This window comes from Macaca mulatta, chromosome 2, assembly GCF_049350105.2.
Source record: "Macaca mulatta isolate MMU2019108-1 chromosome 2, T2T-MMU8v2.0, whole genome shotgun sequence".
In the NCBI taxonomy this organism is placed as follows: Eukaryota; Metazoa; Chordata; class Mammalia; order Primates; family Cercopithecidae; genus Macaca; species Macaca mulatta.
Window position 1 is genome coordinate 2,246,630 of NC_133407.1, and position 21,542 is coordinate 2,268,171.

The 21,542-nt window shown below is 42.9% G+C and overlaps 2 protein-coding genes, 1 non-coding gene and 1 pseudogene across 5 annotated transcripts in view; 1 reads left to right on the forward strand and 3 right to left on the reverse strand.

Annotated features, from left to right (window-relative positions):
* CEP19 (centrosomal protein 19) lies at window positions 1-6,873 on the reverse strand. Of its 3 annotated transcripts, none has more exons than XM_015132576.3 (3): window positions 6,733-6,873; window positions 2,591-2,790; window positions 1-1,679 (listed from the first exon to the last, which is right to left on the reverse strand). In XM_015132576.3, exons 2-3 carry the CDS (start codon window positions 2,718-2,720, stop codon window positions 1,318-1,320), a joined length of 492 nt encoding a protein of 163 aa, XP_014988062.2. In that variant the 5' UTR covers window positions 2,721-2,790; window positions 6,733-6,873; the 3' UTR covers window positions 1-1,317.
* Window positions 2,923-3,028, reverse strand: LOC114676493 (U6 spliceosomal RNA). The gene has a single exon (XR_003727565.1). It is a non-coding gene; the product is annotated as a U6 spliceosomal RNA (small nuclear RNA).
* PIGX (phosphatidylinositol glycan anchor biosynthesis class X) overlaps window positions 6,613-21,542 on the forward strand; it is a 26,380-nt gene continuing 11,450 nt past the window's right edge. Inside the window, 3 exon segments of the mRNA NM_001436020.1 lie at window positions 6,613-6,886; window positions 11,463-11,526; window positions 17,770-17,911. Of these exon segments, the coding sequence (NP_001422949.1) occupies window positions 6,775-6,886; window positions 11,463-11,526; window positions 17,770-17,911 (318 nt within the window). The 5' untranslated portion in view covers window positions 6,613-6,774.
* Window positions 9,820-9,856, reverse strand: LOC114676568 (U7 small nuclear RNA; annotated as a pseudogene).

Below are 21,542 nucleotides of genomic sequence, written 5' to 3' on the forward strand. Positions count from 1 at the left end.
TTTTCAGTTTCATTTAATAAACATCAATTTCCTTGTAGAAAACAGAATTTCTACCAATTATACAATACTGTAATAAGGATAAACGTATCAAATCACAGACGTTGTTAAACGAAGATGCCCTCTTGCAGATCCAGTCATGAACAGACCTAAACTGGCAGTGCCTATTGTTCATTTATTATGGGTGGATTTCCCATTTTACAAACAAACCTTTTATTTAAGGGAAGAGGTTCAGCGTTTCACAATGTCTTTAATATATAATTTCCTGATACCGGAGGGGCAGAATTCCCCTCTGTCCATCAAGTGACATCTGCTTGCAGCTGTAGGGAATTTTGCAGGGCACGCTTTTCCAGAGATAAATACATATAAAGGTATAACACATACGAGGTAATGCCCTGGTAACCATATATGCCCCCCAATCTTGTCAAACTATAATTTGCTTATCGTTCCTCAAAAAAAATTGTTTCTTGTCCCTTTACTACTTCCCCTCTCCTTCTTTTCAGTTGCTCTTATTAGGAATCCACATAAGCATATACCTAAACACTACTATGTCAAGGGCCAGGCCAACTCCTATCTCTTTACTAAAGGACAAAGCCTTCCCTTACTATTCTACTCTACAGTAATATACGCTCTGGCCTTCTTTAGCCTTTATCATGCATTTGGCTCTAATGTTTTTGTTGCTTAATACTGCTAGTTTTTCACAAGTTTTGACATCTTCAGTTAGATTGTAAGCTCCTTTTTTTTTTTTTTTGAGAGTTTTGCTCGTCGCCCAGGCTGGAGTAGAATGGCGCGATCTCGGCTCACTGCAACCTCCGCCTCCTGGGTTCAAGCGATTCTCCTGCCTCAGCCTCCCGAGTAGCTGGGATTACAGGCACCCGCCACCACGCCTGGCTAATTTTTGTATTTTTAGTAGAGACGAGGTTTCACCATGTCGGCCAGGCTGGTCTTGAACTCCTGACCTTAGGTGATCCACCCGCCTCAGCCTCCCAAAGCGCTGGGATTACAGGTGTGAGCCACCACACCCGGCATGATTGTAAACTCCTTAAAGGCAGATTCCTTTATTCTATTTTTCACACATTCCTCCTGCACCTACCTAGTAGATGCTGTAAATGTCCTGGTTTTGAAAAGTAACATGGTCAATCCCCTATAACCCCACATATGTATTTAGTATTCTTTAAAGCTTTTTCCAGAACCAGTCTGGTAATAAACATGGATGTTCTGCTGGCCCGATGCATGTTTTGAGGGTTTGGTATCATAACTCATCGGCTGACTCTGACACGGATATTCTGCTGGCCTGATGCATGTTTTGAGTGGTTGGTGTCAGAACTCATCGGTTGACTCTGTGTCCCAGCCACAGGACTGCAGTTGATCGTCCTGTGGGAATTCAACCTCAATGTCATAAACAAAATTTGGATCATCCTTCTTCTTCTGATTTTTCTCAAAAAGTTCATCCATGATGCTCTTCCTTTTGGCAAGCTCCTTGTCATCTAGTTTGTTCAGGTCTTCCTCAGGATCAATGGTTGTTTCCCTTCGAATTTGTTCCATTGTTTCTGCCAAACTCTGTCCTGACAAGTAACCTCGTAAAAAACTGAATAGCTTCTCTAGCTGCCTCAGGGATACTTGTTCTAGGTAACTCTTGTGTCGAGGATTATTCTTTAATTGTTCAGCAGCTCTGGTGCAATCTGGGAGAGAGAAGAAGAAAACTATATACCACATACATCATATACGCCACAAACTACTGCAACAGCCAAAATAGAACAAAAACTCTGAACCCTGAAAGCATTATCTCCATATAGTCAAGTAGCTAAATGGCTTGATTGAAATGAATTATTTTGTAGAACTATTCTTTTTTTTTTTTTTTTTTTTTTGAGACGGAGTCTCGCTCTGTCGCCCAGGCTGGAGTGCAGTGGCGCGATCTCCACTCACTGCAAGCTCTGCCTACCGGGTTCACGCCATTCTCCTGCCTCAGCCTCCCGTGTAGCTGGGACTACAAGCGCCCGCCACCACGCCTGGCTAATTTTTTGTATTTTCAGTAGAGACGGGGTTTCACTGTGTTAGCCAGGATGGTCTCGATCTCCTGACCTCGTGATCCGCCCGTCTAGGCCTCCCAAAGTGCTGGGATTACAGGCATGAGCCACTGTGCCCGGCCGAACTATTCTTTTATATTGAGCTTTCAGTGTGGTGGGAGAAGGAGAGATATAGTTTCGACTTCTTTAACTTAGAAATCACTTTGTAGAGATATTAAACACTTTCAACTGGAGAATATGTCTGAGAAGAAAAGTGATATTATAGCTTTTAGATAGCAGTAGTGGTATTAATAAAATATTAAGACTACAAATAAAAAACATTTGGAAGGAGAGAAGGGAATTAATATTATTGCATAATGCTATATCATTTAACCTAGGTAGCAATCCCAAAAAGATTATTAATTATCAAACTGGAAAAAAAATTCCCTTTTACAGATTAGGAAACTGAAGCTCATTGACACTAAGTAATTCATCCAGTGTCACACATCCAATCCCTGACAAAGTCATGATGTGAACCTGTATTTAGAGAATATTTAAGACAGGAGGCAAGATAAGACAAAAGTTACCTGAAAACTTTGAAAAGTTTCGAACTGGCATAATGCGCTGGCGAATTTTCCCCTTGACTTCACTCTCATAGATTAAGACAATAGCTGGAGGCTGAACCCTAATCCCACATTTCTTGGCAGTGCACATCATTCCCACGTACGTGTCAGGGTAAGTCAGAGGAAATCTGATGGAAATGTGTAAGTTGCATAATGACTTCCTGCTACAGGGAAAAAACAACTAGGTGTTGGATAAATGTCATTCATTCCCCTCGCCCCTTTGCCCCAGAAGATCCGATTCTAGTCTAGCTCTGGCCACAGATGCTCAGCCTGTGAAGCTCAATATTTTTTTAAAATTAAAATGTAGAATCTTCATGAATTTGTGTGTCATCCTTGCGCAGGGGCCATGCTAATCTTCTCTGTGTCATCCCAATTGTGGTGTATGTGTGCTGAAGCGACCACAAAGAGAGCTTCCTATTTTGAGAGCTGCCCTGAAGGTTCAGTTTGGTCCTGGGTTAGTTTCAATCTGTTGGATCCCTAAGGCTCTCTGGTGTTCTCAAGGATATAGACTTGTTCATATGTGAATCTGGGGATGCAATCCAGTGTGAACCTCTTAGTGTACTGCACTCTTACTGAAGATTGAATATGAACCCCTAAGTCAGTCCAATAGCTGACCTATAGGGTCTTTACTATTTATCAATTAAAAAAGGGCATATCAAGCATCCTCGGTATCAAGGTACTATGAGTTTTTTAACCTTAATCATTTTGTCCTGAGAGGTTCACCAGTCCAGAGCTGTCTCCTTTGTACTTTCCCAATTATTTTACTAGAGCTTTTCGTTATTATTTATTTAATCATCTATCTTCCCTTCTAGTCAATATGGTATATGAGGGTGGGGCATCTTCATTTTTCACCACAATATCTCAGCATAATACCTGGAAAGTAGTAGGCATTCCATACATTGTTTAATGCTATGAATTAAAATGATGGTACCTGTACATTTTCGTAAGCACTTACAGTCTAGAAGCCTGATCAAAAAGCAGACCTGATACAGAATCATCCTCTTCATATACAAGTCAGTAACATCTGCACAGCTTTTATTTTGGCCTACGTGTCTCACTATATGATATTCTTCTAGCTACAAGAAGCACAGCTATTAGTAGATGAATACTTACTATTCTCTCTTCCTTTCCCCACCCTCGATGCCCAAATACTACACTTAATCTCCTAAGCAGTGCTTTAGATGTGACTATGACATTCTCAGAAAGATTTGTAAATGTTAAGAAACATTGAGGTAAAGTGGCATAGGGTATGATATTTTCGTGAACTCAGTTCTGCTGAAGAATCACTATTAGGAACATACTTTTAATAAAATACTTAGCAGTGATTATACACCTTCATTGTAGAATACTTGGGGGCAAAGGAGAGGGGAAACATATAGAAAATAATCACCCTTAATTGTGTCCAGTCTTTTTTCTAGGCATATAGTTTAAGTATGTTTCACACATGGTCGTACAAGCTATTTCCTGAAGTTCAAATTTAACAACATATGTTATTATTTTGTCATTAAATGTTTTACTACAATGTAACATTTTATACGACTGCTAAGTATTGTATTTTATGGATGTACTAAAATCATATTATTCACACTTATTGTTGGACATGAGAATTTTTACTCTTAGAAAATTAATCACGTATAAGCCCAGGCACAGTGGCTCACCCCAGTCAGCACTTTGGGAGGCTGAGGTGGGCAGATCACTTGAGGTCAGGAGTTCAAGACCAGCCTGGCCAACATGGTGAAACCACGTCCCTACTAAACATCCAAAAATTAGCTGGGCATAGTGGCAGGTGCCTGTAATCCCAGCTACTTGAGAGGCCGAGGCAGGAGACTCACTTGAACCTGGGAGGTGGAGGTCACAGTGAGCCGAGACGGTACCACTGCATTCCAGCCTGCGTGACAGAGCAAGATTCCATCTCAAAAAGATGGAGGCAGGCATGGTGGCTCAGGCCTGTAATCCCAACACTTTGGGAGGCCAAGGAGGGAAGATCCCTTGAGGCCAGGAGTTTGAGACCAGCCTGGGCAACACAGTGAGACCATGACCATGTCTCTACAAAAAATTTAAAAATTGGCCAGGCATGGCAGCATGCACCTGTAGTCCCAGATACTCCAAAGGCCAAGGTGGGAGAATCGCTTGAACCCAGGAGTTTGAGGCTGCAGTGAGTTGAGATGGTGCCACTGCACAACAGCCTCTCCAAAGCGTGATAAGCCTATTCTTTAAAAAAAAAAAAACTTAAAAAAATTACTGTGCTCTACCTCTAATCTGATGCAATGATCCCACACCATTTTCTCCTTCTTTTCCTTCTCTTTTCCTTTTTTTTTTTTTGAGACGGAGTCTGGCTCTGTCGCCCAGGCTGGAGTGCAGTGGCGCGATCTCGGCTCACTGCAAGCTCCGCCTCCCGGGTTCACGCCATTCTCCTGCCTCAGCCTCCCGAGTAGCTGGGACTACAGGCGCCCACAACCGCGCCCGGCTAATTTTTTGTATTTTTAGTAGAGACGGGGTTTCACCGTGTTCTCGATCTCCTGACCTTGTGATCCGCCCGCCTCGGCCTCCCAAAGTGCTGGGATTACAGGCGTGAGCCACCGCGCCCGGCTTTTTTTTTGTTTTTCAACGAATACTACTCCCAATTCACCTAACTAAAATTTGATGTTAGTAAACTAGAACCTACTGGGCACAATATAAACTACACACACTGACGCAATGGCTGTACTCCTCAAAGATGTATGCAGTTGGTGCTCAAATAATGTAGTTTTTTTTACTAGACTCTTTTTAAAATTTAACTTTAATTTTTGTTGAAGTAATGTTTGTATTTGGAATATAAAATAATTCTATAAGGCTTATAACAACAAACTATAGCCCTTGGCCCTACTCCTCTTCATACGGAGCCGGATTGAATTTTAAAAAGCATGCCTTCCAAAATTTCTCTCTCCATTTCTTAAGAAACATGCTTATACTACCATTTTCAGTTTTTATTTTTTTGAAACAAGTCTCGCTCTGTCGCCCAGGCTGCAGTGCAGTGGTGTGATCTCGGCTCACTGCAACCTCCACCTCCCGGGTTCAAGCGATTCTCGTGCCTCAGCCTCCCAAGTAGCTGGAATTACAGGTGCCTACCACCACACCCAGCTAATTGTATTTTCAGTAGCGAGGGGGTTTCGCCATGTTGGCCAGGCTAGTCTCGAACTCCTGACCTCAGGTGATTCGCCCAAAGTGCTGGGACTATAGGCGTGAGCCACCTTGCCCGGCTATTTTCAGTTTTGGATAGTATCTTTTGACATACATTGTTTCCCCTTTGAGACACCAGCTCTAGAGCCCTCTATTCCACTCCAAGCCGCCTGTGCTCTCTTGGCCTGCTTACAGATTCCACTCTGTTCAGGAAGAAGGAGGCCACGTTTATACAATTATTCTTCCTGGACACGAATACTCCTCTCTCCAGAGATCAGGAACTGCCTACAATCTTGTTAGGAAGCCCCACAGCACCTAAGGGTACGGATGTCGCCAAACGGTAGACGATTCTCTCCCTACTCACGTCTCCACTAGTGCAAGGCTGGCTTTCTTACCCTTAGAGAAATACAGAAATGACATCTTCTGCAGGCCAACGTCTAAACACCCAGGAGTGGGTTTTTCCACCCAACCGCAGCGCACGGAAAGCACCTAAGCCGACTTTGAGGCCGGGCGGAGCCTGGCGCTGCAGGAAGAGGCCACAGCCACAGCCCTACTGACGAGCCCGAGGGGTGAACTCCCCGGCCGGAGGCCCGAACCCTCAAACACCGGGAAGCGGAGGTGGGGCCGGCCGGGGGCACGGTCCACCGGTTCCCACCCCGGCGTGCAGGGATTCCGGGGGGCGCTGGCCGAGCCGTTTCCACAGCAACAGGCCGGGCGCGCGTCCCCGCGCGTGCGCAGCTCCTCGCCCGCCCCCGGGTGGGCGGAGAGGGGAAAGGCGGGGCCGGGACGGCCGCCTCACGCCGCGCGGGAACCTGTGGGGGCCGGGGCTACAGGCCGCGGGGAACCGCGGGCGCCAGGGGCGCACCCAGCCCTCTGTCCCGGCCGGTAAATCTGGGGCAGCGCGCCGTAGGAGCTGCGGGCAGCCAGGCCCCTTCCTGCGTCCGCACCTGGCCCCGCGCGCCCCTCTCGGGCGTCCGGCCTCCGGCGTCCTGGCGGTTCGGGTGGCGGCGGTTCGGGCGGTCGCCTGGCTGCTCCTCGGGGCGGCGACCGGGCTCACGCGCGGGTCCCCCGCGGTCCTCGGCGCCGCGCGCTCTGACGCGGGTAAGGGGCGGGGCTGCGGAATGCGGGCGGGGCTTGGGGGCCGGAGCGTGGGGAGCGGTCGCGGCTCCCCGGCCTCTCCGCGGGTTGCGGGGATGTGGGGACCCGGCGCGGGACTTAGATCAGCAGGGCCAGCCGGAGGAGGTCAAACGCTAGAGCCGCGTGCCCTCCTCCCGCCCCCGGCGCTCCCGTGCGCTTTGCTCTGCGGCGGATCCCGGGTCTCCGGAGAGTGGGGCTCGGGCCCTGCGGTTCCCAGGCTGGACTGGCCGCCCTGTCACTAAGGTCCTGAGAAGGAAAGTCAGCCGTCAGGCGTCTTGGGACGCTCTTGGGTTGCACGAAGCTTCTGATCACCAAGGGGCCAGCAAGGCCTTAGCGCCCTGTGAGGCCTGAGAATGCCTAAACCGAATATAGGACTGCGTGCAAACTGCTAGTTGTTCGTGCAAGTAGTAGTTGGCAAACTGCTTGTACTACTGAGGCAGGCAAGTGCGAGAATAATTACAATAAAGTGGTAAGGTTTGACGGGAGGAAAGCACAAACCCGGCAAGTTTCTGCATCTGTAAAATGAGGATGTTTCTGTCATCCTTGGTACCATTTAGATCCATTGAGTATGTGTCAATCAGTGCATTTCTGCTTGTGTGTTTACATACTGGGTTTTCAAGTTTATCTAAACAAAGGATTATGAGGCCAAGAATTTCTTTTTTTTTTTTTTTTGAGATGGAGTCTCACTTGCCCAGGCTGGAGTGCAATGGCGCGATCTCGGCTCACTGCAACCTCCGCCTCCCAAGTTCAAGCAATTCTTCTGCCTCAACCTCGCAAGTAGCTGGGATTATTACAGGCGCCCGCCACCATGCCCAGCTAATTTTTTGTATTTTTAGTAGAGACGGGGTTTTGCCATATTGGTCAGGCTGGTCTTGAACTCCTGACCTCAGGTGGTCCACCCTCCTCAGCCTCCCAAAGTGCCGGGATTACAGGCGTGAACCACCATGCCCGGCCAGAAGAATTTTTAAACAGTTGGATTTGGTCATCTCTAGAGGCTTCCAGCATTGGCATTTTATAATTAAAAAGGGGTCAAAATTAGCCGGGCCTGATGGCGTGGGCCTGTAATCCCAGCTACTCGGGAGGCTAAGGCAGGAGAATCGCTTGAACTAGGGAGGTCAAGGTTGCAGTGAGCTGAGATCGCGCCGTTGCACTCCAGTCTGGGTGACAGAAGGAGGCTCTGTCTCAAAAAGAAAAAAAGTAAAAAGGAGTCAATTGGCCGGGTGCGGTGGCTCAAGCCTGTAATCCCAGCACTTTGGGAGGCCGAGACGGGTGGATCACGAGGTCAGGAGATCGAGACCATCCTGGCTAACACGGTGAAACCCCATCTCTACTAAAAAATACAAAAAACTAGCCGGGCGAGGCGGCGGGCGCCTGTAGTCCCAGCTACTCGGGAGGCTGAGGCAGGAGAATGGCGTGAACCCGAGAGACGGAGCTTGCAGTGAGCTGAGATAGGGCCACTGCACTCCAGCCTGGGCCACAGAGTGAGACTCCGTCTCAAAAAAAAAAAAAAAAAAAAAAAAAAAAAAAAGGAGTCAATTTCCAGAGCCAGTTCACCACAACCAAAGTAATATTTAAGAGGAAAAATGTTGAAGGTAAATTTCATATCCAACAAATTCTTTTTAAAAGTGGTACTTTTGCCTTTAAAGTCATAATATTCTAGTATTTGCTATACTATTTGTAAATTAGCCTTTCTCCGGTCCCAGTGATCAACTGCTGTCTGGTGTACATACCGATAGAATTTAAACCTGTTAATAATTTTTCTTCTAATTTAATTTATAGTTGGATAGTAGCCCTCACTTCCCACCCTACCCCTGTTAAAATTAAACATGATGAAGAAAAATCTGGATTTGTGCTGGGTACAGCGACTCACACCTGAAATTCTAACACATTGGGAGGCTGAGGTGGGAGGATTGCTTGAGGCCAAGAGTTCAAGACCAGCCTGGAAAACATAGCAAGACCCTGTTTCTACAAAAAAATGTAAAAGAAGCCAGGTGTGGTGGCGTGGGCCTGTAATCCTAGCTACTTGGGAGGCTGACGTAGGAGGATTGCTTGAGCCCAGAGGTTCAAGGCTGCAGTCAGCTGTGGTCATGCCACTGCACTCCAGCTTGTGTGACAGAGTAAGGCCCTGTCTCTTTTTTTTTTTTTGAGACGGAGTCTCGCTCTGTCGCCAGGCTGGAGTGCGGTGGCGTGATATCGGCTCATTACAACCTCCACCTCCCAGGTTCACGCGATTCTTCTGCCTCAGCCTTCCAAGTAGCTGGGACTACAGGTGCACACCACCACACCTGGCTAATTTTTTGTATTTTGGTAAAGACAGAGTTTCACCATGTTGGCCAGCATGGTCTCAAACTCTTGACCTTGTGATCTGTCCGCCTCACCCTCCCAGAGTGCTGGGATTGCAGGCATAAGTCACGACGCCTGGGCTTTTTGTTCTTTTTTTTAAGAGGTAGAGCCTTGGCTGGGTGCTGTTGCCCACGCCTGTAATCCTGGCATTTGGGAGGCCGAGGCGGGCAGATCACCAGGTCAAGAGATCGAGACCAGCCTGGCTAACACGGTGAAACCCCATCTCTACTAAAAATACAAGAATTAGCTGGGCGTGATGGTGGGTGCCCGTAGTCCCAGCTACTCCGGAGGCTGAGGCAGGAGAATCACTTGAACCCGGGAGGCAGAGGTTACAGTGAGCCGAGATCGTGCCACTGCACTGCAGCCTGGCGACAAAGTGAGACTCCGTCTCAAAAAAATAAAAAAATAAATAAAAATAAAAAAAGAACAAATAAAAATCTGGATTAGTATAAGATACATATGGGATTTGGGGATTTGTTTATTTGGGAAAAGATCATATGCTTCTCCAAAGCAAATACAATTTCTTTTTTGAGGGTTGGAGGTTTTCCAGTGAAATGTAACTAGACAAATTCTAAAAGAGCTGTAACACTAAAATCTCTTTCAATTTTAGTGTTGAAAGTGGAAGTATTTTAGGCTTTAAAAGTCAGGCATACCTTTCTTCTATTTGGTCAGGTAGTTAGTTGTATGACCCAGGGCCATTTACTAATGCTTTAGAAGTTCAAGTTTCCTCCTGCAAACAAACGGCAGTAATTTTGCTTATTTTGCTATAGATTGTGAAAGTTAAAACACATACGAAAGCATCAAGTAGAGGATCTCTAGCACGTTAGATGTTATTTTAAAAATGTTATTTTTTTCTATTCTTTTCTCATTCCTTCAGATAGTTTCACCTTCGCATCGTTTTTCTTAATATATCTTTTCAGAAATACATCGAATGGATTCAGCAATATGCAACGATAATAACAGGATTATGCAAATAATATATAGTAATATGTAGTTTTCTGTGTGTGTGTGTGTGTTTTGTTGGTTTTGTTTTGTTTTGTTTTGAGACAAGGTCTGGCTTTGTCACCCAGGCTGGAGTGAAGTGGTACAGTCTCTGCTCACTGCAGCCTCCCTCTGCCTCCTGGCCTTACGCCATCCTCCCACCTAAGCCTCCTAAGTAGCTAATTTTTGTATTTTTCTTAATGGAGATGGAGTCTTGCTATGTTGTCCAGGCTTGTGTGTTTTTTAAATGTTCTTCCCACAGATTTACAGCTTTTAAAATGGGACAAAGTTCCATAGCCAATGCCTGGCAGAGTTGCTGGTCAATAGTAACTGAATTTTGAGTTTTAAGATGCTTACATTGAGTAATAGTTTTCTTTTTTTGTGTTTAGAGACAAGGTCTCTCTCTGTCACCCAGGCTTGAGTGCAGTGGTGTAATCGTAGCTCACTGCAGTCCCCATCCCGTGGGTTCAAGCAATCCTCCCACCTCAGGTGCAAGCTGGCACACCTGGCTCTGAGTAACAGCTTGAATGTCTGGAGTCTGGATGAAGTCAGTGTACTGAGATTTCTGGTTATTCTAAGTTTACAGTGGAACCCATTGAAGCTTTAAGTGCCTCCAGCTTTCTTTCTTTCTTTCTTTTTTTTTTTTTAAACCTTCCAGCATCTCCACAAGGCATAAATGTACCATTTTCCTGGTTTTGTAGGCATGGATGTTAGAATATAGAAGTTGCCAGTATGTATCTATCTGATAACACAGTTTCGGTGAACTAGGGCCAAAATGGAGATTTCCTGGCTCTTTAGCCGTCCTGTTCCTTTTTGGCATCTTGGGATCACCTGAATAAAGTAATATTAATAACAAACACTTATATAGAACACTTAATATGTATTCTTACTGCTGTTCTAAGTGCTTCTACATATATATTAAATTCTTATGACAGCTAGTAGAGAGATAAACTCTCTTGCCCAAAGTTGACACGGCTATTAAGTTGCAGACTGGGATTTGAAATCAGGCAATCTAACTTCAGAGTCATTGTTCTTAACCACAGTGCTATATTGCAAGTATATATATCTCAAATTGCTTAAATTTTAGAAGTTTTTTTTTAGGTTGGTTAGATTTTCTAGGCAAGTAAAGCCTACTAAAATAACTCTTTTCTAATTATTTAAATATTATTTTATTCAGTGCTTTTATTTTTTTAAAAATATCTTTTGGCTCTTATAGGCACAAGGGCCATGTGTTCTGAAATTATTTTGAGGCAAGAAGTTTTGAAAGATGGTTTCCACAGGTAAGTTGCCCATTGATTTCTATTTCTATTAAAATAATGTCTCATATAATTGAGAGCAAAAAATTGATGGTTGAAATATGTATAAGTTGAAAAATCAGGCCGGATGCGGTGGCTCTCATCTGTAATCCCAACACTTTGGGAGGCGGAGGTGGGCAGATCACAAGGTCAGGAGTTCGAGACCAGCCTGGCCAACATAGTGAAACCCTGTCTCTACTAAAAATACAAAAATTAGTTGGGCATGGTGGTGCACACACCTGTAGTCCCAGCTACTCCGGAGGCTGAGGCAGGAGAATCGCTTGAACCTAGGAGGTGGAGGTTGTGGTGAACTGAAATCATGCCACTGTACTCCATCCTGGGCAACAGAGCAAGACTCTGTCTCAAAAAGAAAAGAGAAAAATCACTTGCTTCCTCACAGTTACTCAGTGATGGCATATGTGGTTCACACTTTGAAATAATGATTAATTGAGTGGAGCAAAGAAGAAAACAAATATGTATTGTTTACCACGTACAATTGTCCCTTGGTATCTGAGGGGATTGGTTCCTCCTGGACCTCCCCCGAGGACACCAAAATCCTCAGATGCTTAAGTACCCTATATCAAATAGCATAGTATTTGTTTTTTTTTTTTTTTTGAGACAGAGTCTCGCTCCGTCCCCCAGGCTGGAGTGCAGTGGCCAGATCTCAGCTCACTGCAAGCTCCGCCTCCCGGGTTCCCGCCATTCTCCTGCCTCAGCCTCCCGAGTAGCTGGGACTACAGGCGCGCGCCACCTCGCCCGGCTAGTTTTTTGTATTTTTTAGTAGAGACGGGGTTTCACGGTGTTAGCCAGGATGGTCTCGATCTCCTGACCTCGTGATCCACCCGCCTCAGCCTCCCAAAGTGCTGGGATTACAGGTTTAAGCCACCGCACCCGGCCTCAAATAGCATAGTATTTGTATAGAACCTACACACACCGTCTCATATACAGTATATTTTTATATATACAACCAGTGCCTATATATACAATATTCCATTTAATCTTCACAATGGCATGAGATAGATGATTTTTTCTTATTTTTCAGATGAGGGAGGTAGAGCTCAAAGAATTTAAATAATTTGGTAGAAGTTAGGGTGATAGAGCTCTGACTCAGATTTAGTACTAGTATACTTCAAAGCCATCTCAAGTACTATGACACACTACTCTAAGTCACTATTTCTTACTACTGTTGATTCTAAATGACCAAGCTGTTTCCAAAAAAGAAACTATCTTCAAAAGATGAATATTTGCCTATATTGAAGATCTTTAAAAGTCTGGCAAAAGGGTGTGGAAACCATTTCTCAAGAAAACTTCCCCAAACTGAAGCTTCTCAAGGTGATTATTTTGAAATGATTCTCAGATACTTGATATATAAATTCTGATTCATTTATTTTAAAAAAAATTTTTTTATGCCGGGTGCAGTGGCTCACGCCTGTAATCCCAGCACTTTGGGAGGCCGAGGCCGGCAGATCACGAGATCGGGAGTTCAAGACCAACCTGGCCAACATGGTGAAACCCCATCTCTACTAAAAATACAAAACATTAGCCGAGTGTGGTGGCAGGCGCCTGTAATCCCAGCTACTCAGGAGGCTGAGGCAGGAGAATCACTTGAACCTGGGAGGCAGAGGTTGCAGTGAGCCGAGATTGTGCCACTGCACAGAGTGAGACTCTGTCTCAAAAAAAAAAAAGGGGGGAAGGGTATAGTTATTTCACCATGAAGTATATTTGTGTTAGGTTTTTTGTAGATAGCTTTTTATGAGTTGAGGACTTTCTCTTAAGTTTCTGGTTTCCTGAGAGGTTTTTTTTTTTTTTTTTTCCCCATGATTGGGTGTTAAATTTTGTCAGATATTTTTCTTCCTCTGTTTTGAGAGGATCATACAATTCTTATATTTTATTCTGTTAATATGATGAAGTACATTGATGTTTCCAATAGTGAACCTACTCCTTGGTCATGCGATGTTATCTTCTTGAAATAGATCTGGATTTGTTTTGCTAATAACTTGCTAGGTATTTTCACTTGTATGTTCACGAAGGCTATTGGCCCATGACTCTGTTGTGATGCCTTATTCTGGTTTCGCTGTCAGGGCATTGCTGGCCTTATCGATTGGGAAACATTTTCTTCTTCTCTAGTTTCTGCTTGTGTAGCATTGGTATTATTTATTCCTTTAATGTTTAATAGAATTTAACAATGACTATGTGAAGCTCTGTTTTTGGGTGTGTATGCTACATTTAGGATTGTTCTTGATGCTCTTGATATGTTCTTGATGAACTGGATGAGTTGACCCCTTTATCTTTGTGTAATGTCTTTCTTTATGACTGACAATATTCCTTGTTCTGGAGTCTCCTTATTCTACTATTAATATAGCCATCCCATATTTATTATTATATTTGCATATCTTTTTTATCCTTTTACTTGTATCGTCTTTATCGTCAGTGTGTTTTCTGTAGATAGCATATAGTTAAGGGTGGCCTTTTTTTTCTTTCCAAATCCCAAGAGCCTGTGAAAGGAGTTGCTGTTTTATCCATCTGTCAGTCTCTGCATTCTAACTGGAGTGATTAGACCATTTATTTTTAATGTAAATATTAATATGGTTGGTTTGGTTTAAATATATCTAGCTACTTTTTTTTCTATTTGTTTTTCTCTTTGTTGCATCTAGTCTTCTTTTTTTATTGCCTTATTTTGGATACATTGGGTATTTATTAAGCATTCTGTTTTATCTCAAGTGTTGGCTAATTAGCCATCTCTCTCTGGTTTTAATTTGCTGCTTTAGGGTTTACAATGTGCAATCGTTACCTATCACAGTCTACCTTCAAATAATTTTATTCCATGTCACAGATACTGTTTTATCAGGACAGTTTCATCTCCTTCTCTTTTCTATGCTGTTGTTATCACATATTTTACTTTATTTTTTACTTGCGTTATGAGCCCCACAATATATTGTTATTGGTTTTTCTTTAAGCAGTCACTTTTTACATTATTTATTTTAATTGTGATAAAATACCCATAACATAAAATTGACAATTTTAACTTTTTTTATTTTTTATTTTATTTATTTATTTATTTATTTATTTATTTATTTGAGACGGAGTCTTGCTCTGTGCCCCAGGCTGGAGGCAGTGGCGCGATCTCGGCTCACTGCAAGCTCCGCCTCCCGGGTTTACGCCATTCTCCTGCCTCAGCCTCCCGAGTAGCTGGGACTACAGGCGCCGCCACCACGCCTGGCTAGTTTTTTGTATTTTTTAGTAGAGACGGAGTTTCACGGTGTTAGCCAGGATGGTCTCGATCTCCTGACCTTGTGATCCGCCCGCCTCGGCCTCCCAAAGTGCTGGGATTACAGGCTTGAGCCACCGCGCCCGGCCTATTTTTTATTTTTTGAGATGGAGTCTCGCTCTGTCGCCCAGGCTGGAGTGCAGTGGCGGCGATCTCGGCTCACTGCAACCTCTGACTCCCGCGTTCAAGCGATTCTCCTGCCTCAGCCTCCGGATTACAGGCACATGCCAGCACGCCTAGATAATTTTTGTGGGACAGGGTTTCACCATGTTGGCCAGGATGGTCTCCATCTCCTGACCACATGATCCGCCTGCTTCAGCCTCCCAAAGTACTGGGATTACAGGCGTGAGCCACCACGCCCAGCCTAATTTTAACTATTTTTAAGTGTACAATTCAGTGGCATCAAGTACATTCACATTATTGTGCTACCATCACCACCATTCATTTGCAGAACTCTTTATTTTGTACAACTGAAATTCTTTGCCTATTAAGCAATAACTACTCATTTCTCCTTCTCCCAGCTCCTGGCAACCAGCATTCTTGTCGCTGTGAATTTGACTCCTCTGGGTACCTCATATAAGTAGAATCATATAATATTTGTGACTAGCTTATTTCACTGAGCATAATGTTCTCACCGTTGCTTCGTGTTTTAGGGTATGGCAGAGTTTCCCTTCTTTTTAAAGCTGAATAAATTCCATTGTATGTTGAGACCACATTCTGCTTGTCCGTTCATTGTTGACGGGCACTTTGGTGGCTCCTGCCTTTTGGCTGTTGCCTCTTAAATGCCTGCTTCATGTACCCAGAAGTGGAATTGCTGGATCATGTGATAATTCTGTGTTTTTGAAAAATTGTCATAGAGTTTCCCATAGTGGCCACATCATTTTACATTCCCACCAGCAATGCTCAAGGGCTCCAATTTGTCTAGCAATCATATTTGAAAGCAATTAAAACATGAGAAAAAAGTATTTTATATTCCCCCACATAGTTACCATTTCAGATCTCTTCTTTCTTATAGATTTATGTTTCTTTTTTTTTTTTTTTTTTTGAGACGGAATCTCACGCTGTTGCCCAGGCTGGAGTGCAGTGGCGCGATCTCGGCTCACTGCAAGCTCCGCCTCCCGGGTTCCCGCCATTCTCCTGCCTCAGCCTCCCGAGTAGCTGGGACTACAGGCGCCGCCACCACGCCCGGCTGATTTTTTGTATTTTTAGTAGAGACGGGGTTTCACTGTGGTCTCGATCTCCTGACCTTGTGATCCGCCCGCCTCGGCCTCCCAAAGTGCTGGGATTACAGGCTTGAGCCACCGCGCCCGGCCTAGATTTATGTTTCTATCTAGTATCATTTACTATCTGTCATTTCTTGCAGTGACAAATTCTCTTAGTTTTGTTTGTCTGAATCTTTATTTTGCCTTTATTTTTGGAAGATTTTCCTCCTGGATATAAAATTCTAGATTGACAGCCGCTTTTCTTTTACTACTTTAAATAAGTTGCTCCATTATCTTCTAGCTTATTCTTATCTTTGTTAATCTCTACATAATTATTGATAACTTTTAAGATTGTTTCCCATTGACTGGATAATAATATGCCTTGATGTGATTTTCTTTGTATTTATCCTGCTTGGAGTTGGTTGGGCTTCTTGGATTTGTAGACTTATAATTTTTATGAAATTCAGAAAGTGTTCAGCCATTATATCTTCATTTTTTTTTCTGTTACATTCTCTTCTCTATTTTAGGAACTCCAAATATATGTATACTAGACTACTTGATATTGTTTAAAGGCCTTGGAGGCTGTTCTTTTTTTCTCCCTGGTCTTTTTTCTTCTCTATGCTTCAGCGTGGATAGTTTCTGTTGCTCTGTCTCCAAGTCACTGGTCTTTTCTTCTTCAGCATCTAATGGCTTTTAATTACGTCTGAGTAAGTTTTTATTTCAGAAATTATATTCTTCATCTCTTAAAGTTGCATTTAGCTTTTTAAAAAAATATATCTTCTCTCTCTATCTCTCTTTTTTTTTTTTTGAGACAGGGTCTTGTCTCTGTCCCCCAAGCTGGAACATAGTGGTGCTATCAGAGCTCACTGCAGCCTTGACCTCCTGGGCTCAAAAGATTCTCCTACCACACCCTCCCTTATAGTTGGGACTATAGGCACACATCACCACGCCTGGCTAATTTTTAAATTTTTTTTAGTGACGGGTCTCTCCATACTGCTTAGGCTGGTCTCAAACTCCTGGCTTCAAACAATCCTCCTGCATCAGCTTCCCAAAGTGCTGGGATTACAGGCATGAGCCACCATCCTCAGCCTATTTTTTTCTTTTTTCTTTTTTTTAGATGGGGATTTGCTCTGTCACCCAGGCTGGAGTACAGGGGCATGATCTTGGTTCACTGCACCCTCCACCTCCCAGGCTCAAGAGATTCTCCTGCCTCAGCCTCCTGAGTAGCTGGACCACAGGCATGTGCCACCATGCCCGGCTAATTTTTGTATTTTTGATAGAGACCGAGTCTCGCCATGTTACCCAGGCTGGTCTCGAACTCCTGAGATCAGGCAGTACACCTGCCTCAGCCTTCCAAAGTGCTAGGATTATAGGCATGAACCACCATGCCTGCCTTGTGGCCTATTTTTTTCTATGTAAATATCCAGTTGTTTCAGTACCATTTGTTGAAAAGACTATCCTTTCCCCATTAAATTACGTTGGTACCTTTATTGAAAATTGTGTGAGTGTTACTGGATTCCATTCCTTTCCATTGATCTTTGTCTATTTTTACAATAATGCTATAGTGGCTTATGACATGAATTATGAAAGATCTAATGGATGATTCTGACGTGTTATAAATATTTCATTTGACTTTATAATCTACTTTTGGAAAATGAATTTTGAAATACAGTGTTTTCACTAATAGGAATACAGTGTTATGTTATCTCATTTAACAGTTGAATGAAGAGATTTACTTTAAATGTACTTGTCTTACAGAGACCTTTTAATCAAAGTGAAGTTTGGAGAAAGCATTGAGGACTTACAGACCTGCCGACTCTTAATTAAACAGGACATTCCTGCAGGACTTTTTGTGGATCCATATGAGTTGGCTTCATTACGAGAGAGAAACATAACAGAGGTACAGTGATTAGGGGATTTTTTGGGAGAGAAATTAATTTAGGGGTGCTATAGTTTGGACTAAGAAAAAATAGCAGGTTTCCTTTTCATTTTGTTAAAGTGTGTAAAGTGACATTTTTAGAGATAGAATGGACATAGTCTTTGTCAAGTGAGTGACTCTTGTCAGGAATAAGCCAACTAAACTGAGCTAGTTAAATGCTTTTTAGCAAGATGGTTCACAGCTCAGTGACTAAGAAAATTATCTGTGTGTATGTGTATGTCTTGAGAAAATTAATGATTAGTAAATAGTGCCTCAACAGTAACTTTGTTAATGAGAATGACATATACCCCAACATCTGGGTAAGTGTCGCATCATTGCATTCCAGCCTGGGCGTCAGAATGAGATTTTGTCTCAAAAAACAAAAAAACAAACAAACAAAAAAAACTGAGGCACAACGAGGCCAAGTAACTTATCCAAAATCATATAGGTAAATGGAAGAGCCAATAAATGAATCCAGGATTGTCTGGTTGCAATATTGTTGCCCTTGCTGGGCCTAAATCTTACCCCTTAGTTAGAAGAGTTTCCTTGACTTTGATAAGAATTCCTTGGGGGCACGTTTGTACAGATTATTGCCTTCCTGGGAAATCCTGATTCATTATGTCTAGATTGGACCCGAAAATCTGGTTTGAGGAACCCAGATGATTTCTTTTTTTTTTTTTAATTATTGTGGGTACGTAGTAGGTATATGTAACCCAGGTGATTTCTGTTAAGAAATTTTGGGAGACACTGTCTTAGTTGATAAGATTATAATCTACTTATAATTTTTAAAACTGTAAAATAGATGCATCTATAGTTATTCATTTTTTTTTTTTTTTTTTTTGAGACGGAGTCTCGCTGTGTCTCCCAGGCTGGAGTGCAGTGGCGTGATCTCGGCTCACTGCAAGCTCCGCCTCCCGGGTTCACGCCATTCTCCCGCCTCAGCCTCCCAAGTAGCTGAGACTACAGGCGCCCGCCACCACGCCCGGCTAGTTTTTTGTATTTTTAGTAGAGACGGGGTTTCACCATGTTAGCCAGGATAGTCTCGATCTCCTGACCTCGTGATCCACCCGCCTCGGCCTCCCAAAGTGCTGGGATTACAGGCTTGAGCCACCGCGCCCGGCCTATAGTTATTCATGATGGCAGTTTGTTTATTTCTAATCGTGGTTTAGGCCAGTTTCTTTACCCGTTTATTGTATTTTAATTTTTTTTGAATAAGTAATTGCATTCTCAAGGGTTCATTGAGTAGATATAGAAAGGTATGCAATGATAGCATTCTACCTATGTCAACCCCAATCACCAAGTGTGTTCTCAGTTTTTTGTGTATGTATCACAGTTCACATACACATACAATTATGGAAGAACCTCATTTTTTAAAATTTAATTAATTTTTTTTTTTTTTTTGAGACAGTGTCTCTGTTGCCTAGGCTGGAGTGTATTGGCACAATCTCGGCTCACTGCAACCTCTGCCTCCCAGGTTCGAGTGCTCCTGCGTCAGCCTCCCAAGTAGCTAGGATTACAGGTGCATGCCACCATGCCCGGCTAATTTTTGTATTTTTAGTAGAGTGGGGGTTTCACCATGTTGGCCTGGCTGATCTCGATCTCCCGACCTCAGGTGATCCGCTCGCCTTGGCCTCCCAAAGTGCTGGGATTATAGGCGTGAGCCACCAGCCAGAAGGATCTCATTTATTTCTTTTCTTCAATGAATTATGAATTCTAAGTGAGGCTTTTCAAATTTAAAATAATGGATTTCAAATTTCAACACAGTTTTTGGCTTGTAAGGACATGGGTTGGAATCATATTTAAATCTACTTAATAAAATCACTTACTGTGTTCTAAGAAAATGGAAGTTTTTTGGATGGGGATTACCCAAAAAGTCGTACCTTTGGATGGGGATGAGATTTGGATGTTTGAAGGTTGACTGTTACAAGGGTACAGGTAGAGAGTGCTATTATAGATTGATTAACAAGTTTATCTTGGTCTTGATTTTCTGCTTTCTAATCTTCTAATCCCTAATTATAAGCCTTGTAAGTGTAGGTACTTCTTTATTTTGGAAACTTCTAGAAAAATAGATGTTACATTTGTGACATTTAAATATATGGAATTTGATGCCTGACATATTAGATGCTGCTTGCTTCTGCCTAGTTGAGATTGTGGCCCAATTCCTTGTACAGAAAAACTTTGTTATGCTAAGTATTATTATATAATAAGTGTAACTGGGTAGAAGGAACTTATATGTAGGGACTGACTGATGCTTGTATACCTGGATTAATGTCTTGACTCTGCTCCAGGAAATAAAATTTTTGGCTGCAGCAAATGGAACTGTGGGCCCAAACTAAATGAGTGATGTGCCAGCAAAATGCTTTGTAAGGAGCTTGTGATGGTTTGTGAATAATTTGAAAATAAATGCAAGCCTTAAGTAGGTTCACCAAGGATAAGGCAGATCAAATAAACCTCATTTCACTTTTTTAGGTAGGGTTATTAAATGTATTTTTTCATCAAAATATCTTAGATTCTTTGAAAGCAGTATAATATTAGATTAAAACATATAAAATTGCTGTTTTATAGGTCAAAATGGAAACACTTTCTGAAACCGTAAGTTTTACTCAAAGTATGTAGTATTAAGGCTTATGCTTAATAAGTGGACAAGTGGAGAACAGGTAACAGATTTAGTCTCTTACTTGAAACAAGCAAGAAATAAACAAAATATATGAAATAATGGGAAAAGTCATTGGGTATCAGGCAATGAAGGGCAGAGATATCCAAGAGAAGGGAAATAAGTGAGGTGAGCCCTGCTGTCATCCAGCTTATTTCCTTGAGAATGTTTTCAGGCTTAATGCAGGGAGGAGAAACTCAAGCAGAGCCTAGTGGACTTTTTGAGTTGAGGAGGTAAAGTTGAGATTCTGGGCAGACAGAGGTCACTGGAATTCACAAGACAGTGTACCAGAGAGGAGAGAGCTTCATGGAGGCAGAACTCCAGAAATAACAGAAAGTTCCTTTCAAGTATGTAGCTGAGTATTTTTCAGTGTTTATATGTTAGGAAACTACCTGATGCCAGGGAAAGAACCATCTAACAAAATGAGCGGTAACAGTGTGTCTCTGTTGAGTAACTGCACTCACACAGGGACAGGAGTAGTACCTCGTCCCAACAACCAAACTGAGAAAAGCCTTATAATTTCTTGAACAACGGATAAACAGAGAACTTTTACTCAGTAGCAGGGAATACTTAGCCGCAAACTGAACGTTGCTTTAGTCCTGCATAACAAATCTTAAAAGCAAAACCTTAAAAAAGAAATCAAACTGTTTCTAAGTAAACTATCTGCATTGCAAACAAAGCTCAAGAATATGTATAGGAATACAGACGTATCCAGCAAGATCAAATCAGCAATTTCTTAACTCTAATAAAAAATTAGCAGCTAAGCAAGGATGTGGGGGAAAAAAATGACCTATAATGAGGAGGTGACTCAATCAGTTAAAACCAATCTAGAATTGCCCCAGATGTTAGAATTAACAGGCCATAGACCGGGGTTGGTGGTTCACGCCTATAATCCCAGCACTTTGGGAGGCTGAGGCAGGTGGATCACTTGAGGTCAGGAGTTCGAGACCAGCCTGGCCA

What these genes read in the sequence shown, in the direction of transcription:
- CEP19 (XM_015132576.3), bottom strand. Translation starts at nt 2,720, where the DNA reads ATGATGTGCACTGCCAAGAAATGTGGGATTAGGGTTCAGCCTCCAGCT. An exon ending in AAACTTTTCAAAGTTTTCAG is followed by an intron (nt 1,680 to 2,590) that starts GTAACTTTTGTC and finishes TCTCTCTCCCAG; the next exon opens with ATTGCACCAGAGCTGCTGAA.